This window comes from Atta colombica, unplaced genomic scaffold (genome assembly GCF_001594045.1).
Source record: "Atta colombica isolate Treedump-2 unplaced genomic scaffold, Acol1.0 scaffold75, whole genome shotgun sequence".
Lineage (NCBI taxonomy): Eukaryota > Metazoa > Arthropoda > Insecta > Hymenoptera > Formicidae > Atta > Atta colombica.
The window spans coordinates 208,073-230,903 of NW_017259567.1; the positions used below are offsets into that span (position 1 = coordinate 208,073).

The 22,831-nt window shown below is 34.9% G+C and overlaps 1 protein-coding gene across 3 annotated transcripts in view; it reads right to left on the reverse strand.

Annotated features, from left to right (window-relative positions):
• LOC108692513 (sulfatase-modifying factor 1) overlaps positions 1-22,831 on the reverse strand; it is a 100,150-nt gene that overhangs the window by 71,570 nt on the left and 5,749 nt on the right. For 2 of the 3 annotated variants that reach the window (XR_001931985.1, XM_018200806.1), the window contains exon 2: positions 14,766-14,937. Coding sequence is in view for 2 of the 3 variants with exons in the window: in XM_018200806.1 (XP_018056295.1) it covers positions 14,766-14,937 (172 nt within the window). In the remaining variant the exon portion in view is untranslated. The remainder of the gene's footprint in view (positions 1-14,765; positions 14,938-22,831) is intronic. The other variant, XM_018200807.1, reaches the window with a different exon arrangement.

Here is a 22,831-nt window from a genome sequence, read left to right on the forward strand (position 1 = left end):
ATATATAATTATATAAAAGTATATATATATATATATATATATATACATTTATTATGTATTAGGTGTACAACTTTGCTTCCGCCGTTTTTCTATAGATGGCTTTAGCGGTAAGTGGTAGTCGAAATAAATAGGTCATAGACGTCATACAATAAACTTGGGCATCTGTCAATATAACCCCATAGAAACAGTCGATTTGTGTCTGCATCATAAAGTTATCGAAAAGTCTCGAAAATGTCAGTTTACGAGCCAAATTCTCGTTATTTGCGGGAGGTTTTAATTTTTTGCTTCAATATGAAGAAATCTGCGGCTTATCGAATGCTCTCAAATACTTATGGTGAGGCCGCTATTAGTGAAAGAACATGTCGTCAGTGGTTTCAACGCTTCAAGAACGGTGATTTTGATGTCGAAGACCGGCATAGCGGTGGAAGAGAGAAGGTTTTTGAAGATGCAGAATTGGAGGCAATACTTGAGCAAGACTCGTGTCAAAATCAAGAAGAATTGGCACGATCATTGGGAGGGACTCAACAAGCCATTTCAAAACGCCTCAAAGCCACAGGAATGATTCAGAAGGAAGGAAATTGGGTGCCGTACGAATTGAAGCCGAGAGATGTTGAACGGCGTTTGTTTGCTTGTGAACAGCTGCTTGAAAAACAAGGACGGAAGGGATTTCTGCATCGCATTGTGACTGGGGACGAAAAATGGGTTCATTACGATAATCCCAAGCGCAGAAAATCATGGGGAGTTCCTGGCCATGCTACCAGGTCGACGGCCAAACCGAATATTCACGGCTCCAAGGTCATGCTCTGTATTTGGTGGGACCAGCTCGGCGTAGTGTATTATGAACTGTTAAAACCGACTGAAACAATCACAGGCGATCGGTATCGAACGCAATTGATGCGTTTGAGCCGAGCATTGAAAGACAAACGGCTGCAATACAACGAGAGACACGATAAAGTGATTTTGCAGCATGACAATGCTCAACCCCATGTTGCGAAAGTGGTCAAGACATACTTGGAAACGTTGAAATGGGAAGTCCTACCCCACCCGCCGTATTCTCCAGACGTTGCTCCCTCTGACTATCACTTGTTTCGATCAATGGCACACGGTCTGGCTGACCAGCACTTCCGGTCTTATGAAGAAGTAAAAAATTGGATCGATTCGTGGATAGCCTCAAAAGATGACCAGTTTTTTCGACGCGGGATTCGTACGCTACCCGAAAGATGGGAGAAAGTAGTGGCCAGCGATGGACAATACTTTGAATCATAAATGTATAACCAGTTTTTTACAATAAAGCCTCGAATTTCGGAAAAAAAACGGCGGAAGAAAAATTGTATACCTAATATAATATTATATATGATTAAAATCTTTACTTATATCAATCATTTGTTTATATCAGTTCAGTCATTTTCTTTATCTTTTTTATCTTAAAGTCGAGTGTATTTTGGAATATGATACTAATCAATAATACTTATTTTAACAATAAAATTGGATTAATTAATTCGATAGCTATCTTTTTCCATCAGTATATAAAATTATGAACATATTTCCTATACATATATAATTATATACAGAATGTCTCACAATTACTGCATTTCCTCTTATAAAGAACGTATTCTTGAAATACTTTTGAGACGAAAATTCTAATGTCGAGGCTACAATAGTTTTTGAATTATAATTGGTATTAAAGATAGTTTGTAATTTAAAAACTATTATAACCTCGATATTTTTATATTAAGATTTTCGTCTTAGAATGTTCAAAAGGATCCACAGAAATAATATTAAAGGCTATAACGTAAAAGTAAAATGATTTTTGATTTATATAAGCAAAATTAGCTTATAATTCAAAAAATTATTATAGTCTCGACATTTTCGTATTAGAATTTTAGTCTCAAAATATATTTTTACCTCAAAAATATATTTTTAAGAAGAAATGCGATAGACACCCTGTATATATAATTACATTTGAATTTTTTTTCCCGAAAAATATAAAATTGTGATAAGAGAAACCTACTTTCTACTTTTGACAATGTATAAAAAATGCATTTATTCATATAAAGGGACGATCTTGTAATTTCACTATCACAAGTATTTAGATACTATAACTAGGTAAAAAATTTGCGTACTTAGGAACCGTACCTGGTACTTTTTTTTTCTGGTATCTATATCTATATCTAAGTACATTTCTTGTATATCAGTACATACCTATTAGGTGTACAACTTTGCTTCCGCCGTTTTTTCTCCAAAATTCGAGGCTTTATTGTAAAAAACTAGTTATATATTTATGATTCAAAGTATTGTCCATCGCTGGTCACTATTTTCTCCCATCTTTCGGGTAGCGTACGAATCCCGCGTCGAAAAAACTGGTCATCTTTTGAGGCTATCCACGAATCAATCCAATTTTTTACTTCTTCATAAGATCGGAAGTGCTGGTCAGCTAGGCCGTGTGCCATTGATCGAAACAAGTGATAGTCAGAGGGAGCAACGTCTGGAGAATACAGCGGGTGGGGTAGGACTTCCCATTTCAATGTTTCCAAGTCTTGTCCACTTTCTGTCTTGACCACTTTCGCAACATGGGGTCGAGCATGTCATGCTGCAAAATCACTTTATCGTGTCTCTCGTTGTATTGCGGCCGTTTGTCTTTCAATACTCGGCTCAAACGCATCAATTGCGTTCGATACCGATCGCCTGTGATTGTTTCAGTCGGTTTTAACAGTTCATAATACACTACGCCGAGCTGGTCCCACTAAATACAGAGCATGACCTTGGACGTCAAAATCACCGTTCTTGAAGACTTGAAACCACTGATGACACGTTCTTTTACTAATAGCGGCCTCACCATAAGTATTTGAGAGCATTCGATGAGCCTCAGCCGCAGATTTCTTCATATTGAAGCAAAAAATTAAAATCTCCCGCAAATGACGAGAATTTGGCTCGTAAACGGACATTTTCAATCGAGAATAACTTTATGATGCAGACACAAATCGACTAATGTTTCTATGGAGTTATGTTGACAGATGCCCAAATTTATTGTATGACGTCTATGATCTATTTATTTCGACCACCACTTACCGCTAAAGCCATCTATAGGAAAACGGCGGAAGCGAAGTTGTACACCTAATATATTTAGGTACACTTTAGTTACTTTTTGGACTTCCCTGCTCTAAGAACCGGTTTCATCAACGCCAGTTATTTGATCGATCAATTAAATTGATGATGATGAGAGTTGCTACAACTGCTAAACTGAAAACTTATCATCTGAACCATTGTGTTAATCTACTATGAATCGGAGACTACGAAGTTGATAACAGTGATATGCAGCCGAGAGAAGGTACATATATACGTATTAGAGAGTTTACAATAAGATAATCGCCATCACGTGATCCAAATCGTATTCTGATTGGCTCGGGACGCGTGGACTCGAAAAGAGTAATTCACTTTTAATAATAGAGTACTATATCAAGTATCACATTTTAATAATAAGTAAATGTGTATCATGTATATGTCAATAAATGGATTATTCGGATAAAACTAAAATGGTTTTATGAATTAAACTTATTTGCATAGAATATTTTTGTACACATAAAATATGTGTATAATAACTTAATAAGTAAATTACGTGCAAATACATGAAATACATACCATATATTGTTAGATAATCTTTTAAAATTTTTAAAGGTTTACATTTTTGAAGATCTGTTTTTGAACATGACTTATTCTTTTCATTTTAATGATTTTTTAGGGATATATCACCTACTTTTCATATACGGAGCAGCTTTCTAGTAATGCAAGTATTATAAATATATATATTGTCGATTTTTATCACGTAACCTTCTATAAGCTACAATTCATGTAATACAGTTAGAAAATATTGAAACATATGATATATACATATAAATATATATCATATATATTATATTTAATAATATATGTAACGGTTATAATTATAATAAATATTGATCATACATTATTATATATACTTATTTCAATTGCAACAGAATGAATTCTTAATATTCTATGAATATACTTACAATAAAGAAAGAACTCCTTCATCGTCCATTCTCGTGAGAACGCGCAATCATATTTTCTTCATCTCTCCGATTTCAACATCTTTAATATTTATTTCGATTGCAACAGAATGGATTTTTAATATTGTATTAATATACTTTTTTTTGTTTGCGAGGAGGAGAAAAATCTTCATATAATTCCTCATCCGGGATGCTCCGAAAAAGAATCTAACCGGATGAGAGGAAAGACATACAAGAGCTGATCTCTTGATTGTGGATTTGATAAGTCTGCGTCCCTCTTATAAGGAAGGACAGCAGACATCATCGCCTATCTGCTAAAAAACTCCCTCTATTCAGTATTTCCGCAAGAGCACATCTCGGAACTGCCTACCTAGCATTTCATCAGGGAGTGATCGTGGAGTACACGCTCCCACTTCCATGATCCGCTATACTTAAAACTAGAATCCTATCCTATATTATATTATAAACATTATCGTAAATATTAGGTGTACAACTTTGCTTCCGCCGTTTTCCTATAGATAGCTTTAGCGGTAAATGGTGGTCGAAATAAATAAATAGATCATAGACGTCATACAATAAACTCTGTCAACATAACCTCATAGAAACATTAGTCGATTTGTATCTGCATCATAAAGTTATTCTCGATTGAAAATGTCAGTTTACGAGCCAAATTCTCGTCATTTGCGGAAGGTTTTAATTTTTTGCTTCAATATGAAGAAATGCGGCTGAGGCTCATCGAATGCTCTCAAATACTTATGGAGGCCGCTATTAGTGAAAGAACGTGTCATGAGTGGTTTCAACGCTTCAAGAACGGTGATTTTGACGTCCAAGGTCATGCTCTGTATTTGGTGGGACCAGCTCGGCATAGTGTATTATGAACTGTTAAAACCGACTGAAACAATCACAGGCGATCGGTATCGAACGCAATTGATGCGTTTAAGCCGAGCATTGAAAGACAAACGGCTGCAATACAACGAGAGACGATAAAGTGATTTTGCAGCATGACAATGCTCGACCCCATGTTGCGAAAGTGGTCAAGATATACTTGGAAACGTTGAAATGGGAAGTCCTACCTCACCCGCCGTATTCTCCAGATGTTGCTCCCTCTGACTATCACTTGTTTCGATCAATGGCACACGGCCTGACTGACCAGCATTTCCGGTCTTATGAAGAAGTAAAAAATTGGATCGATTCGTGGATAGCCTCAAAAGATGACCAGTTTTTTCGACGCGGGATTCGTACGCTACCCGAAAGATGGGAGAAAGTAGTGGCCAGCGATGGACAATACTTTGAATCATAAATGTATAACCAGTTTTTTACAATAAAGCCTCGAATTTCGGAAAAAAAACGGCGGAAGCAAAGTTGTATACCTAATACTAAAAATAAAGAATGGGCCCCTCCATTCTCGTGAGAACGCAACCACATTTTCTTCATCTCTCCGATTTTAATACGATCTTTCACATAGAGATTTATTTCTTAATACTCTGAAATATCATAAAGTTCTTCGACTGCGATAAGAAATTTTTATTATTCATAATAACATATCAATGTAGGGCAAGCCAGGACTTTATTGCACTTATTTTAATGCAGCGTTTACGGCAGCCTTCATGCAGCGACAGAGCAGTCGATGTATTATTTTCGCACTTATGGCAACCCTTATACAGTGCTAGAGCAATTGATATTTTAATATAGTATTTACAGCAGCGTTTATACGGCGCCGAAGCAATCAATGCTTTATTTCAGCGTTTACGGTAACCCTTATACAGCGCCAAAGCATTAATTCTTTTAATATTCTGAAAATAAAATTTAATTATAAATATTCAATAATTTGTTAAGAAATATTGTCACGTAAATTGTCACGTAAATACACCAAAAGAATTCTACTCTCAGAAAATGTCATTATATGTTAAAAGTTATTTCCAAACTTACAAATTATTATTTATTTGTTTTATAACATATTTATATAACTTTCTTATTTTACAGATTCGGAAAATTAAAAGAAACTTATTAGCTGCTCAGGCGTTGTATAAAAACTGCGACATAAGCGCTGAATGAAAGCATCAACTGCCAGAATTTTGGCGTAGGCGCCTACCATTACAAAAATTAATTTTGTTTTGGACCTATTACGCATCCAAACTAAAATTATTCGCTATTATAGCGTTTTTGGCTGCAATAGTGCAGAACTTTGGCTTGCTGTAGGTGTCTAATGGAAAAATCTGATACTTGAAGGCTGCCCCAAACACCAACTGAAAATGGATCGTCAGTGTTACACAAGTTTTGTTATGGTAATATGGAGAAAAACATCTTGGTTTCTGAAGAATGGAGACGATGATAGATAGTTTCCCTACGCTACTTGAAAGAAATTCTGATTATGCACCTCGGCCTGTATTGTTAACAATATTTCTCAATCGGATTTCCACTCGATAATTCGAAGAAACAAATATTGCACAGTGATTTCGGCGGACATTGGGTTGCTTGCCATTACGACACAAAAATGTTATTATATATGATAAAGGATTCTCATAAAGAATTCTTATAATGTTAATATACAAAATTGAATGGAGAAATTCAAGTTTTTATGGACAGATTATTTCCCTTTCAGAATAATCCAATAGTATTCCTGAATCCAATAGTATTTCCTGAAGGTCAGTCGACGACGATTATAATTGTGGTCTTATGACGATTGCGATTGCTACATTGAGTCTGTTCAGCATAATCTTTGCATCGTGACGTATGATCGATCTTTGCCAAGACCTCATGTCCGTAAATGTTAATGTTCGCAAGACAAACAATAACTCATTTTTAATACCTCTACAATTTAATTTGCTCTATTAACGCTATTACCGTTGAAGACATTAAAAAGACAAGAGGCGGATGAACTAAGAAAAAGACTTGCACGTAGCAAGGAAACTGAAGAGCGTTCGAAACAAATGGAAAAAAATGTTTTTTCTCACAGAGAAAAATATGTTATGAATTCTGAAAAAAAATATCAGAGGACGCGTGATCAGTACGAAAAAGATTCTGAAACAAAACGTCAGAGAGTGCGCGAGCAGAACGAGAAAGATATTGAAATAAAATATCAGAGGGTGCGTGATCAATACATATCAGATCCTGAAACGAAATGTCAGAAAATGCGTGATGCATACAAAAAAGATTTAGAAAGTAAACAGTACATTAAAAGAAATTTTTATTTGAAAAATTGCTGCCCATGAAAGAGATTGCCAATGAAAATTGAGATAAAAATATCTCTTAAAAAAATATCACTTAAAAAAAATACATTTATGCGCTACTATTTCCAAGCATTTTCCATTATTGTGCTACAACCCTTAAGGCACTTCCCTCTTGGAGCGAACAATCATATTCACTCTTAAGTCATTTATAACTGCAAATTTAAATATTCGGACTATGCAAAATAATTTATGCGCGACTATTTCCATTTTCTATTATTGTGCTACAACTCTTAAGGCACTTCCCTCTTGAAGCGAACAGATATATTCATCCCTAAATCGTTTAAAATTGCAAAATTAAATATTCTGACTATGCAAAATAATTCTCTGATTTATGCGCTATTATTTCCAAGCATTTTCGATTTTTGCATTGCAACCTTTAAGGCACTTCCCTCTTGGAGCGAACAATCATATTTACTACTCATTTAAAATTGCAAAATTGATTACTCTGATTATGCAAAATAATTCTGTGATTTATGCACTACTATTTCCAAGCATTTTTTATTTTTGCGCTGCAACTCTTAGGATACTTCCCTCTTGGAGTGAACAGATATATTCACTTCTAAGTCATTTAAGATTGCAAAATTAAATACTGTGACTATGCAAAATAATTCTCTGATTTATGTTCAATGTTGTTTTGCTGAAGGAGGAGTTTTTTAGCAGATAAGCGATGATGTCCGCTGTCCTTCCTTAGGAGAGAGACTCATCGGATGCAGACTCATCCTGCACAATCAGAAGATCGGTTCTGGATATCTTCCCCTTATCCGGTTAAGTTCTCTTTCGGAAACATCTTGGATGAGGGGCTGTGTGAAGATTTTTCTTCTCCTTGCAAACAAAAAAAGTACATTCATACACTATTAATAATTCATTCTGTTGCAAACGGAAGAAATATTAAAGAGTGTGTTAAAATCGGAGAGAATATATGATTGCTCTCACAAGAACGAGCAATAGAGGGGCTCATTCTTTATTTTAAGTATATTCATAATAATACGCGCCATCAATTGGGACATAATGTCAGCTTTATAACGACATATTGCGATAATGACCATCAGTACACATCCACTAGAAGTCTGTACATATTTTTTTATCTCTTTATCGATCAGTTTAAAACCGTTCTATTTTAATTATATATGTACTTGTCACTTTGTAATTACAAACATTGAAAATTGGGCTCGACCCAATTGGACTTGAACATCATTTGTTATTTTTTAATTTGTCTTAATTCTTTATAATATATGCGAACTTTGGATAACCTTTTCATAATATTTCAGTAACTTTTACTTAATTTTATTCCTTTTTTTCAATCTGAAATTATTATTTATTAACATAGACCTGCGACGTACAATATGTGTCTTCCCACTACATTTCCTGCAACCTTCGGAAGATTAAGCAGTCACCCATCACGCGTTACGAAGTTATACAAAAAAATTAACTCACATTGTCAAGGTCATGACCTTGAGTGACCATCGGACACTTTCAGCAGACGAAGGTGAGAAAGGACGAAAGAGAGTGAGATGGGGCGAAAAATAAAGGATGGTGGAGGTGGGAAGGGGGAAGGAGTGGAGGTGGGAAGGGAATGGAGATGGAGTTGATCGAAATTGGGGGTGAGTAAAAAGGTGAGAAAAAAGAGAAGTGCATGTGATTGCGGACAGAGAAGAAGGAGAAGAAGGAATTACTTCATTTTTCATGAAAATCACATTTTGACCGCTTGTCCAACTTGACTGATTTTTATTTTTTTTAATTCAAATTACTTGTGGCGAGGCCGTCTTTCAGAATATGTTACGTACGATTCAAAATTTTTTATATTTTTTAGTTCTGTAGCCCAAAAATGGACTTTGGTGACTCGGGATAAGAGACTTGTCTTTATGTCTTTTACTTTTTTTTTAACATGGCCGGAGACACTATCGCGTCTCCTGATAAGTAATAATTAATAAGAAAACATTCTGATAATACTTTATGTTAATCAATTAAAAACAAAGAAACGTAATAATTGTGTACTGGAAATAATTATATTTATATATCTTTATTTTAATTTTATCTTTTTTTTATTTGTTAAAATTATTAATATATAAAAAAATAACGAAATAATAAGAAAATTATAATAATTTTGTTTTTTATTTATAAAAATATAATAATAGAGACTGGCGGAGACGAAATACTAACGTAAGTGCGCGCGCTACGATTTTAGACCGACCATTACAAACATATAATATTAAATTTTAGATATAAGCGTGTTTACGTCACATATTTTCGCATATTATACGAAAAAACATTAACAAACATTTACGGTAAAGATAAAAATATAAAAGTGCCAATTGAAAGATATAAATAGAAAACGAAGAGTACGATAAAATGATCGCGAGCTATCGATCAGGGCCCAGAGATAATTGAAGAACGATCACATATATTATGGACAATTAATGAAAATTTACGACTATTGACATAAATATTTGGTTAATTTTTTATTAAATTCATGATTATATAGGATGATTTTAACATATTTCGTCACCCATCATGAGCAGGTAGAGTGAATCGAACTGAGTCGAAAAGTCATCTACCATTTTGCAGTTTACGCAATAGTTAACGAGAAATTAATGTTGAAAGATAGACATATATGTGCGTTCGCTCGGCCTACTACTGCTGGAAGAACAGCCTATCGTTCCCATCGATCACATAGCGCGTCGGCCGGGCCGCGAAGAGCGGGGATGGCTTGAAAGACGCGCCGTTCGAGTTTAGTGCCTCCCAGCCACTCCCCGCGCGCCAAGCTAACGATTGCGGATATTCGGCTTTAGAAATAATATCTTGAAAATTGGGAAATGATCAAGAACTCTTCGAAAACTCAATTTAATTCATTCTAAAGGGAAGGAAAACGGCCGCGAGTCATCACTAAATTCGAACGGCGTGCCTGCCAGGTCATCCCCGCTCCTCGCGGCTCGGCCGGCGCGCTATGCGATCTGTTCGTCCGGCAGTAGTAGGCCCAGCGGACGCACGGCTAACATTAATTTCTTTAACTATTGCGTAAATTGCAAAATAGTAGATGACTTTTCGACTCAGTTCGATTCACCTGCTTATGACGAAATATGTTAAAATCATTCTGTATAAATACCACAGAGTGCGTCACTAAAATCCGAACAAATTTCAATTTAAATTTTTCGCTATATTGTGTTCGCCAAAGGTTGTTGTTGGCATTCGAGAAAACTTGATGCTAGTAAACAGTCATATTCTCAAAATGGCCGCGATGTTGAAACCAAATGCGGAATATAATCGAAACCGCGATCATCGAAGGCATTCGCGCTGGGCGCTCAGCAATGGAAATAATTCGTTCTTTGAATACCTGAGATCGATCGTTTATGACGTTGTGGCAAAATATACTTTAGAACAGTCCAACGAAGATTGTCCAGTATGCCAGCGAGGAAGAGTCACTCGAAAGAACGCACCGCAAGGACCCCCGCAATGGTTGAAAGTGCTGATTTCGGATAACCTAGGGCAATCGTTGCACGTTCTGATGGATGTAGCCGTGGATGGAAACTGTGGCGTCCAGAAGGTCATATGTTTTTCAGCAGGACGGTGCACCGGCTTATGCAAATCATTTTGATTTAAAATTGATTTTCAGACAATTTCGATATGTTTTGATCCAAGGAATTTTGGCCTCCCAACAGCTCAAATTTAAATCACTTAGCCTACTATGTGGAGCGTAGTTGAAAGGGTCACAAATTTCGGTATCCTAATGTGATGTCATTAAGGACCTCTATGCTGTGGCAGCATTCATCGGCATGGACAGCATTACATTATAGCGTGCGTGTGAATGTTTCAGATCGAGAAGGCCGTTATTCAAGCTAATATAGGATAATTGCTATAGGATATAGGCTAATATATCGAATAATTGTGCTCTATAAGGATCCCTCAAGTGCTACGTAAAAGGATTTTTTGTAATATTGAAATTAAAAACATTTTGTTTAAAAAAATTGTTCGATTTGTTCACATTTTGGTGACAAATTTTGTATATAACTGACAAGGTACATCACTCAATTGTTCGGCACCGATTTGATTCTCTGTGAAATATATTGTTAAACACAAAAATCTAAGAGATATGTATTTTTTTACACATGCGCTAACTCATGTTTAAGGAATGAAACATCCCATTGAAAAAAAATGGTATTTCTATTTCGAGCCATCCGAACTATAAATGTACAATGTACAAATGCACCGCGAATGCGAGTGAAACGCAAGGACGGCACAAGGATGGCGCAACAAAAAAAAGTTTATGTATTTGTGATGCTGGTGTCACTTTGTATGGAAGGCTCGCTCGCCAAGGCGGTGTATAATAACGATGACTCTCTTTGTTGTAATAATTTAAACAATAAGTTTAAATTATTACAACAAAGAGAGTCGTCTTAACTTTATTGTTGAATCGAATTAAGATTTATCGTATTATAGTCGAAGGCGGTATGCTTGTAATCCGATAATTAATGCATTCGGTTAGATGCGTGCATAGATAACTCACACTTGGAACGATGTTGAATAATTTCTCGCAGCCGTCAAAGATTGTGAGCAGCAATGAGACTGACAAATCTCAGGTACCGGAAACTCAGATAATTCTCGCGCACTGAATGCTCTCGTGATATCGGTAACGTTACGTGACAAAATATTGCGTTAATATGCAATGAAACTTCGATATGGTTCGCACTCAATATTCGGGATAAGATTCGTTAAGAATCTCGATCAATGATTGATCGGGAAGCAAACTGAACTTTCGCACGCAGAACGCACGATAATCAACTTCTCGAGTGTCGCGCAAAGAAGGTCGTGTGCCATCTGAGATAGATACGTGATTAGAACAGGAGTGAAATACACTCACGTTTTGAACAAAATGTCGCAAGCGTGATTGAACAAAGACGGCTCGATGTCTCTGAACTGTTTATTTACCATCCCCGAGAATACATTTTTGAAATAACAATGATTCCGGAACATAGTTTAATTGATTATCTTTATTCTTTTAAACTAATAACTCAGTTTATCTGACATAATCACATGCACTTTGTAAAAATTTACGAAATATACGAAAATTTACGAACTGTCTCTTTTAGGATCACCCAATACCCGAACGAATTAATAAAATAAATTAATAAAAACGACGATTTTCTCGGCGGCTTTTTTTTCGACGGATTTCTCACGGTTTTCTTGAAGACAAAGAACTAAGAGAGTGAGAGTGGAGGCGATCAGCGTATATATTGCTTCCGCGACACGAAGCCTCTTTCAGTTAATTGCCATTCAAAATTCGCCAACAATCGAAATTTTAAGGAGACATTCGGGCGACAAGAGCGATTGGCAACTCAGGTTTTCTCTCTTAATTTGATATAATCATGCGCGATAGAAAATTCGATGAACCGTTTTCAGCGATGTGTGCGTGCGTGCGTGCGTGCGTGCGTGCGTGCGTGCGTGCGTGCGTGCGTGCGTGCGTGCGTGCGTGCATTTAACACTTTAACATGCGCTTGTGTTAAAGGCCAATCATCGACAGTATAAATTTGAGTATAAAAAGACTCTAAGAAAGTGCTACAGCACTAAGAGAGGCACTTGGATGTAATTAAGTAACAATTTTTTTTCGATTAAAACTCAAAAACGAGAAGAGACGAAAAATGACAAGAGAGCTTTTTTGTCTGAAATTTCCTAAAAAATAAATATTTACTATACCTATGAATAGAATACAGTAATTTAAAGAGTGAAATTTCTTGAAAAAGACGACAAAAATAGGCAGTTATTGCTTTCTACATTGTTCTGAGTGTTCGGAGAACTAAATGTGATGTTAAATGATTTAAAGCAGTATCTTACTTGAAAAAATGAACTTAAATTCAACTCCAAACGATTAATACTTCCAGAATCATCGAGTTGCAAAGTAAGCACTTTTTTAATGAAATTCATCCTTTTTTGAAGTGGTTTTTTTTTGTTTTGTATATGTATATGTATATAATATGTATATAATAAATTAATAATTAACAAATTTAACAGTAATACAATAAAAATAAATTGTTTTACATCAACGATGCAATGTAAGAGAGACGGAGGTTATATGTAATACAATTTAGGTTGTATGTAATAAGGCTATGTAACTATTTCATAATAATGATAATAACTTTTTTCTCTTGCTAATTGTTTTGTTTTAAAAAGTAACATCAGAAATTTATTCTTTTCATTGGATTTTTGGAAAAATTGGATTTTTCCTGCCAAGAGACAGATACAGTAAATGAATTAATAAAAGAATTGGCTGTAAATGTTGATTATGTATACAACATAAAGCGAACAATCTTATTATTACTCTCTGATCTCTCACTCAAAACAATGTAGAAGAATAATAATTGAAAAAAATGCCCATTTTTGCCGTTTTTACAAGCATTTATCTTCAAACCACTGTATCTTCAATTTTATTCGTAGTTCAAAGTTCGATAGATATTTATTTTGTAAGGAATTTCAGCAGCAATAAAAAAGCTCTGTTGTCATTTTCTCGTTTTCGAGTTTTAATAAAAAAATTTTTTTAATTTAATTAAAAAAACTATTGCTTTCATTACTTCCAAGTGTCTCTCTTAATATTGTAGCATTTTCTAATTTAGTATTTTTATATCCCTCGTTGATTAGGACGCCGAATGGCTCGCCGCTCAGTGCGAGTGACTCATGATCTGTGGCTCCGGGTTCGATCTCACCTGCGCCCCAAATACGCGATTTTACGCATTCGCCGTTCGGATTCAACTTTAAACTGTAAGTCTACTCATGTGAATAAACTCTAAAGAGTAAGAATGCAAACTACTACTAAATGCAAAAACATAAGCGAGCCTCTGCTGCTCGAAGAGCTTTAAAGCTAAATTGTACTCTTGGTACTATGATTCCTAAAAAAATGGAGTCGAAAAATCAAACCCGAGAAATATACTAAGAAGTTAAGAAAAACTATCGATTAAAACAAGAAAACAACTATTTAATTTCTTCCTCTTCAAAATCTCTGATGAATAGTTTATTGTTATAATTAGATATTTCCTGTGATTTATCTATCTGCTTTAATGACACAATTTTTCAATTTTATTAAACACAAATTCTCTGCTTTAAAAACGAATTCTCTACTTTAAAAATACAAATTATTTTTTAATATAATTTTTGTTCTTACAGCAAAGAATTTGTGTTTTTAAAGCAAATAAATATTTAAAACAGCAAAATGTCTAAAACGCATGCACACGAGGTTAGAACATGAATTAAGAAGATGACAGAAGAAGACCACAGCGCATGCTCATATCGCAGTATTGATGTGACAGATTTCCTAAAATCATCAACTTAATATCTCGGTTTGCGGAACAACACTGCAAAGCAATACTTTTTTTCTATCGGATTTGTTCATTTCATTACATATATATAAGTACATTTCATGCAAAAACGCATCGAATGAGTTTATAATTTCATTGAATTCAATGAGGAAACTCGTTTCCTTCACAATTACAACATTCTAAATTATATAAATATAAGTTCAACTTACTTATGTTGATTCTTTGGCATTAATTTATTTCCCCAAGGATAAAGTCTATCAGAGAGTCCACCACGACATGCAACTTCCCATTCTGCTTCAGTTGGCAATCTCATTCCTATCCAATTGCAATAGGCAACTGCATCGTTCCAGGAAACATGAATAACAGGATGTTCCATTCTGACTAAATACCTTCTAATTAATTTGTTGATTTAAAAAAGTATACTTAGAATACTAAAAGTATACTTAGAAGGTAATTAGAATACTCCTTTCTCCTCCCCTAAAATCTTATAGCGAATTAGATCACATGTATTACGCTAGATCAGTGTTGTGACGTGACGTGTTCCGTCCATCATCGTAAGACCCGATTGAACAGCGCAACTCTGGCGTACTGTGTCCTTTCACTTTTTAGAAGATTGACGCACCTTTTTAGCGTTATTTCGTTTATTTCGCGTTTGTTTCGTATATTTGTGCGTATCGTAGATTTTCTATATCGATTTTTGTCATTCTTTCGTGCGCTATCGTGCTACGAGTTTTACAGGATAATTGGCGACTCCCTTGTGAATTTTGCATCATCTCATCGGTAAACGGTCTCCATGATAAAGAAAGAAGACTGTCAGGATCGAAATTCAGGAAAGATTGAGAACGGATTGACCGGGGCGCACAGCATCTTACAAGGAGGAGAACGCAGGTGATATCGCTCCACATTTTAATACTTTTTATTTTGTTTCAAAACCTGTCGCTCCATAACATTACATAATATTACAAGCGCAAAGCAGAGAGATAACGAGGGCGGCAGCCAGAGATGGCCACTCTACGCCCAAGTATCGGCGAGGGACCCCAACAAAACTTGTGGGGATCTCCTTTGAGAAGTTGGAACCAAGGTCGGAAGCGGAGGTACCGCCTCTACCACGATTACTAGGATTCCGTCACCGAGATGCGATCGCATCTCCCGCATAGCAAAGAGAACCTCCTAAGCGGCCGAAGGAAAATCTGTTGCCAAGTCGAATTCTGCGTGCTAGGACGCAAGATACGCAAATTCGCCAATTAGACGCGATAAGGAAATAATTCCTTGTGGAAATAGCGATCACTACTTGCCCCCGGAAGGATTAGCGCCCGGCACTTGTGCGAGTAAGCTGCATAGATACATGTGAAGGATGTAAAATGCTAGGATAGCCAGGATATCATACCGAAGACTTAAAGGAAAATTATCGGGGTGAGACGAGCCACTGAATTGTAAGGTCGCCAATTTTCATGTCGGGGAAGCGCGTGTAATTATCCTTATCGGTTTTCGTATGTGAGACGTGAAATTGCTATGGCGTTTCTCGCGTTAATGGCATTTGAACGCGCCGCCTCCCATGACGACTCGTTGTGATATTCTCGAGATAGTAACTTTTCGCCTAAGCTATAGCCTGGTCATTTCCATTAAGTATTGTCGCGTAATTATTGTCTCGCTTGTATCGGAATTTTGTATTGTGGCGTCCGTGTGTTCGTCATTAATTCCGCAATTCTACGACCGTTTGAAGCCCCCGCAGACGAGCACGATGTTACGCCGTGTTTATAGTAATAAAACATCCCTTTACTTCTCGTTGCGTGATTATCGTGACTTATCGAGCATGTACAAACGAGAGTCGAAAATTCAAAGAATACATTTGTTACATTTTACTATTATTAATTACTGTCTCATTTATTGCAACTGCTCTATTCGTTCCTCCAAACTATTCTCGGCCACAAACCGCCCCCTCTGCCATTTCCGGAACTGAGTTGTCGTAACGTCTCGTAAACTGAGTTTACGAGAGCCGTCGACATTTCGCAGTTCAGTAGAATATCGTTTGAAAAATATTCTAATTAATTTCAGGAAAGAGCAGCACGCTCATTCGTGCCTAGCGCTCGGAAACTTTCGGTTTCGAGATCTCATGCCGTATACAGAAGTGGTCGTGTAAAGACAATTTTTCTATAACATTCTTTTAAGGCCAGACGAATTCTCGTTGTGAAAATTCTTAAGATTAAAGAGTATTGGCTACGAATACGCGACGAAGTTGCGCTCGTGAGTGCGATTGCAGTGCATACTAACAGTAGTTGTTATATGCATGAAATTAGCAAAGTTAAATGTAAAAGTATATAAATATTTTAAACGATTAACTATTAATGATATTACTACATTATTTAACAAAAACATACGCATGTATTATTGTCAAAGTTAATTATACGAGGATGAAATATAAACTGGAATTATTTTTGTACGTGAAGTGAACGGAGAGGGGTATGACTTCTAAGCGTTACCCTTCAGGTAGAGATACCTGAAGGAGATCCTCATAGAGGACTTCACATTACCACTCTTTTAGTCAATATCACGATGCCAAAACAAGAGGTATCCTCATCCGTTGCACAACAAATATTATCAAGTTTCTTACAATTAAAACTGTTCAAAATTTTTGAGAATGCTTAAGGCACAGTTCGGGGACAAGCCTTAAGAAAACTCAGGTGTACGCGTGGCACAAACAATTTTTAGAAGAACGAGAAGTTAAAAATGAAGGTCACCGACATCGATTGTCAGCTGGGAAAATTCTTGCAACTGTATTTTTTTATTTCGAAGAAGTTTTGTACATTGACTGAAAGAATATAAGGCAATGAGAATCAGCGTGGATTGATGCGCAATTATAACAAGAATTTCGATAACGAATTCACATAATATATTGTCTACCATGTTGATACAAAAAAATTTCCTTGTACGTTTCGATTTGCTTCAAACTTAGAACATATATACTGGAAGGGCCGTAATAAAAGTGTCTCCAACAACTATTTGTCCTTGTCTGAATGCTTGTTTGCTGTGCGGTTGGGCATGATGATACCGCGTAATTCGAATTTGAAAAAATGTAGAATAGTTATCAAAATGTTATTTGAAATGATGGAAATGAATATTCCCAGCTAATTGTCGTCGTTGTTGATTATAACTATATATTTAAAATACACACATATTTTACATATTTATTTTACACATTTAAATTAATTCAATCAATACATACTCTTAAAGTTTGGCTTAAAATTATTTACGAAGTAAGATTACTTACGCATGAAGAGATATTTTATTTTGCTTCGTTGATATTTTGAGACATATAATACAGTAATGTCCAATTTTTTAATAATTTTATATGCTCTCGTTTTGCCAGTTTTGAAGTTTGAACGTATGTACATATGAATATTCATAATCGACGCATGCGCATTATGGTAAAACATTCAGGAAATAGATAGATGTTGGTGCAATTGACAGTCACCTATGGCCCTTTCCAGTATGTATGTTCTAAGACTTCAAACTATCTTCAGCAAATTGTGAACAAATTTCGTCAATGTCTTATAATAAATATAGTTCGCAATGTTGGTTAAGTAATCCTCATTAATATTTTGACAAATAGTCCGCAATGTTAGAGAGATATTCTATAATATGAGACTAAAGAAGCATATCCCTATTGTCAGATTGAGAATTGCCAAAAATGTCTCTTTGCTTTTAAGCTAAATGATTAGCTGAAAGAGCAATATGTAAAGCAATTAGTTGCGTAATTATTAACATATATGTGTACTTTTTTAATTCATCCTCTGTCTTCATAGATCACAATCATTTATTCTAGCATATCATCGATTTAATAAAAGAATACAAAAATTTTTTTTCAAAATTATTTTATAAAAAAATAAAAAATAAATAAAAGGTTATAAAATTATTAAAAGTGATAAAAATATCCAAATGGAAGTCAAACACTTAAACCGTCAAAATTTGTAATCTGAAAGTCACGTCTGTACAAATCAATACACATGATTATTATAATGTCAAACTTAAAAACAATTAACGAAATAAAGGCAAATACACAAAATCACTATTTAAATTTCTGTAGAATGTTCACATACGAATGGTGCAAAAACTCCGTATGTAATTGGAGATTTAAACTATTAGTTTGCAATTTAATATTCAAGATTTCAGAGATGAGCCTTTTATTTAATTACCTTTCTATTGTCTAAGATTTCGACATTGTCCCATTTAAATTCATGATTCAACCTATGCTGAGCGACAAATTCACAAGAAGTTTTTCTATTAATTTGATTTTTGTGCTCCTTTTGTTTTCAATAATCGACCCGTTTGTTCAATATTTTAGGTGTACAACTTTGCTTCCGCCGTTTTCCTATAGATGGCTTTAGCAGTAAATGGTGGTCGAAATAAATAGATCATAGACGTCATACAATGAACTTCAGCATCTGTCAACATAACCCCATAGAAACATTAGTCGATTTGTGTCTGCATCATAAAGTTATTCTCAATTGAAAATGTCAGTTTACGAGCCAAATTCTCGTCATTTGCGGGAGGTTTTAATTTTTTGCTTCAATATGAAGAAATCTGCGGCTGAGGCTCATCGAATGCTCTCAAATAGTTATGATGAGGCTGCTATTAGTGAAAGAACGTGTCGTGAGGGGTTGCAACGCTTCAAGAACGGTGATTTTGACGTCCAAGGTCATGCTCTGTATTTGGTGGGACCAGCTCGGCATAGTGTATTATGAACTGTTAAAACCGACTGAAACAATCACAGGCGATCGGTATCGAACGCAATTGATGCGTTTAAGCCGAGCATTGAAAGACAAACGGCTGCAATACAACGAGAGACGATAAAGTGATTTTGCAGCATGACAATGCTCGACCCCATGTTGCGAAAGTGGTCAAGACATACTTGGAAACGTTGAAATGGGAAGTCCTACCTCACCCGCCGTATTCTCCAGATGTTGCTCCCTCTGACTATCACTTGTTTCGATCAATGGCACACGGCCTGGCTGACCAGCATTTCCGGTCTTATGAAGAAGTAAAAAATTGGATCGATTCGTGGATAGCCTCAAAAGATGACCAGTTTTTTCGACGCGGGATTCGTACGCTACCCGAAAGATGGGAGAAAGTAGTGGCCAGCGATGGACAATACTTTGAATCATAAATGTATAACCAGTTTTTTACAATAAAGCCTCGAATTTCGGAAAAAAAACGGCGGAAGCAAAGTTGTACACCTATAGGTTGCATTACAGTCTCGACAATTTATAGACGATATTCTTATTAGAACTTGGAGGGAGTTTGTCTTTATGTACTTTAATGAACTTTACCGGTTTGTTAGGGCTATTAAAACAAAAATTAGAAGTCAAGTCTTTCGTGTTCTCGAATTTCTCTGAAATTAAAGGTAGGAGACTAAAGATAGGAGACTGTGAATCAAATCTTATTTACAGGCTCCTGAATACCATTACCTTGTTTCTTTGTCACATTATGTATTAATGATTTTAATTTTGAGTTGATAATATTGAAAATAAATTCAGGGGGATAATCGTTCTCAAGGAAATTTGTGTATTAATTCAATATTTTTTAAATGATATTTCGAATTGCGACAACATTATTACCCTATCTACCATGCCAATTTTATCTATCTTTAATTTTAAAGTCAGTGTTTTGACTGAACATGGTTTGCTCATAGCTGATTTCGAATAGCAACTGCGTGCCGTTGCTATTGTCTCATAGGCTATTTTCTTATGATCCATTCTCCTCGACATTTTCTTCAGCAAGAATTGGGAATATCGCTATACCATGTATGGCTGTAAATTGGACTCACTTTTGTCGAGAAGTATGCTACTTGTTTTACAATTATTCCTTTAAATATTACTTTCAGTAAAGTACAATTTTTTTTAAATATTTATCACGTTTCAGTTGTGTGTATTATGGATTGATAGCATAAGTGAATTATGGTGGAGAAAATATTGTTGTTGAAATTGATGAATGTAAAATTGGAAAAAAAAAAAATCCTAAAGGATACGTCTAACTACTGGTCAGTGGATCTCTGACGATATTGAGAGAAATATAAACCGTATATTTATTGAAAATCGATTAGCAAACATTTTACTTAATTACCATAAAAAATGGATTAATAATTATGTCAAACTGTTGGAGAACATATAGTTTGGAAAATGAAAGTTATAAACATGCTACAGTAAATCATAAATATAATTTTTTTAATCCCGACAGATGCTCACACAGAATATAGAACACACTTGGCGTGAAGTACGTGATAATATTTCACGATATGGTCGACGGAAATATCATTATGTTAGTTATTTCGCCACATTTTCATTTAAACGCAAAAATCCATTTCTCGAATGTATCGACGAATATTTTAAAATTATAGCTGAAATATATATCCATCAACATTGGAAAAATGTGTTATTATAAAACTATTACTTTATTTGATAAAATAATAAACTTATTACTTTATTTGATAAAATAATATATGAGTTGATAAATATATGAGTTGAGAAGCAAAATATGTACTTTACGCTTTACTTACAAGTCCGATTGGGTAAATATGTAGTATAACAGATCTTCCGATGATTTTGATCTTGATATATGTCATCAAGATCATGACTTTGAAAGACTTTCAATAGGTTTTAAGTGACTTCCACCTCCCACTCTTACTTCCCCTTTTCCCTGCAAAGGGGCGCACGACTCTTACCTCCGACTCTCTTATCTCTTTGCAGGGAAGGGGGGGGGGAGAAGAGGAGAAGAGAAAAGTGAAAGTCGCTTTGTGTTGAAAGTCAAAATCTATATATAGTAGAATAGTGTTTGGTATTGCATATATAGCAGAAATAATGCAGAAATAATGCTTATCTTTCGAACTTTTTTGTTCATAACTTTTTAATAAACAATGACTGCCAACTAAAACCTTCACTCAGAATTATGAACTTGACAACATATGTCAAGGTCATCAGCGCAAATGTCCCCTAATCTGTATAATTACCAAATCATTAATACATAATGTAAAAAAAAACAAAGATAATGATACTCAGGATGAGCCTGTAAATAAAATTTGATTCACGGTCTCCTATTTATCTTTAATTTCAGAGAAATTCGAGAACATCACGAAAAACTTGAATTCTAATTCTTTGTTTTCGTAACCTTAACAAACCGGATAAGGTTATTAAAGTACATAAAGACAGACTCCCTCCAAGTTCTAAGAATGTCGTCTATAAATTACAATATCGAGACTGATGCAACGTATATTGGGCAACCGGGTTGATTATTGAAAACGAAAGGAGCACAAAAATCAAATTAATAGAAAAACTTTTTGTGAATCTGTCATAAGTTGGATCATGAATGTAATGTAATGGGACAATGTCGAAATCTTAGACAATAGACAGACAATTGAACAAAAGGCTCATCTTTGAAATCTTGAATATTAAATTGCAAACTAATAGTTTAAATCTCCAATTACAGAGCTTTGCACCATTCGTATGTGAGCATTCTATAGAAATTTAAATAATAATTTTGTGTATTTGCTTTTATTTCGTTAATTGTTTTTAAATTTAACATTTATAATAGTCGTGTATTGATTTGTGCGGACGTGACTCTCAGATTACAAATTTTGACGGTTTAAGTGTTTGACTTCCATTTGGATATTTTTATCACTTTTAATAATTTTATAACCTTTTATTTATTTTTTATTTTTTTATAAAATAATTTTGAAAAAAAATTTGTATATTCTTTTATTAAATCGATGATATGCTAGAATAAATGATTGTGATCTATGGAGACGGAGAGTAAGTTGAAAAAGTACGTATATGTTAATAATTACGTAACTAATTGCTGTAACATATTGCTCTCTCCAGCTAGTCATTTGGCTTAAAAGCGAAGAGACATTTTTAGCAATTCTCAATCTGATAGTAGGGATATGGGATATATACATCTTTTGGCCTCATATAGAATATCTCTCTAATATTGCGGACTATTTGTCAAAACACCGATGAGGATTACTTAACCAACATTGTGAATATTTATGTATATTATGTATTATATATATTTATTATAAGACATCGATGTTCACAACTTGCTGAAGATTTCAGTTTGAAGCAAACTGAAACGTACAAAAGAAAATTTTTTATATCGACATGGTAGTACAATATATTAAGTGAATTATTGAAATTCTTGTTATAATTGCGCAATTTTCGCGTTGTATTGAAAGCTTTCATTGTCTTTATCTTCTTTCAATGTTGTATTTTTTTTTCAAGAACCG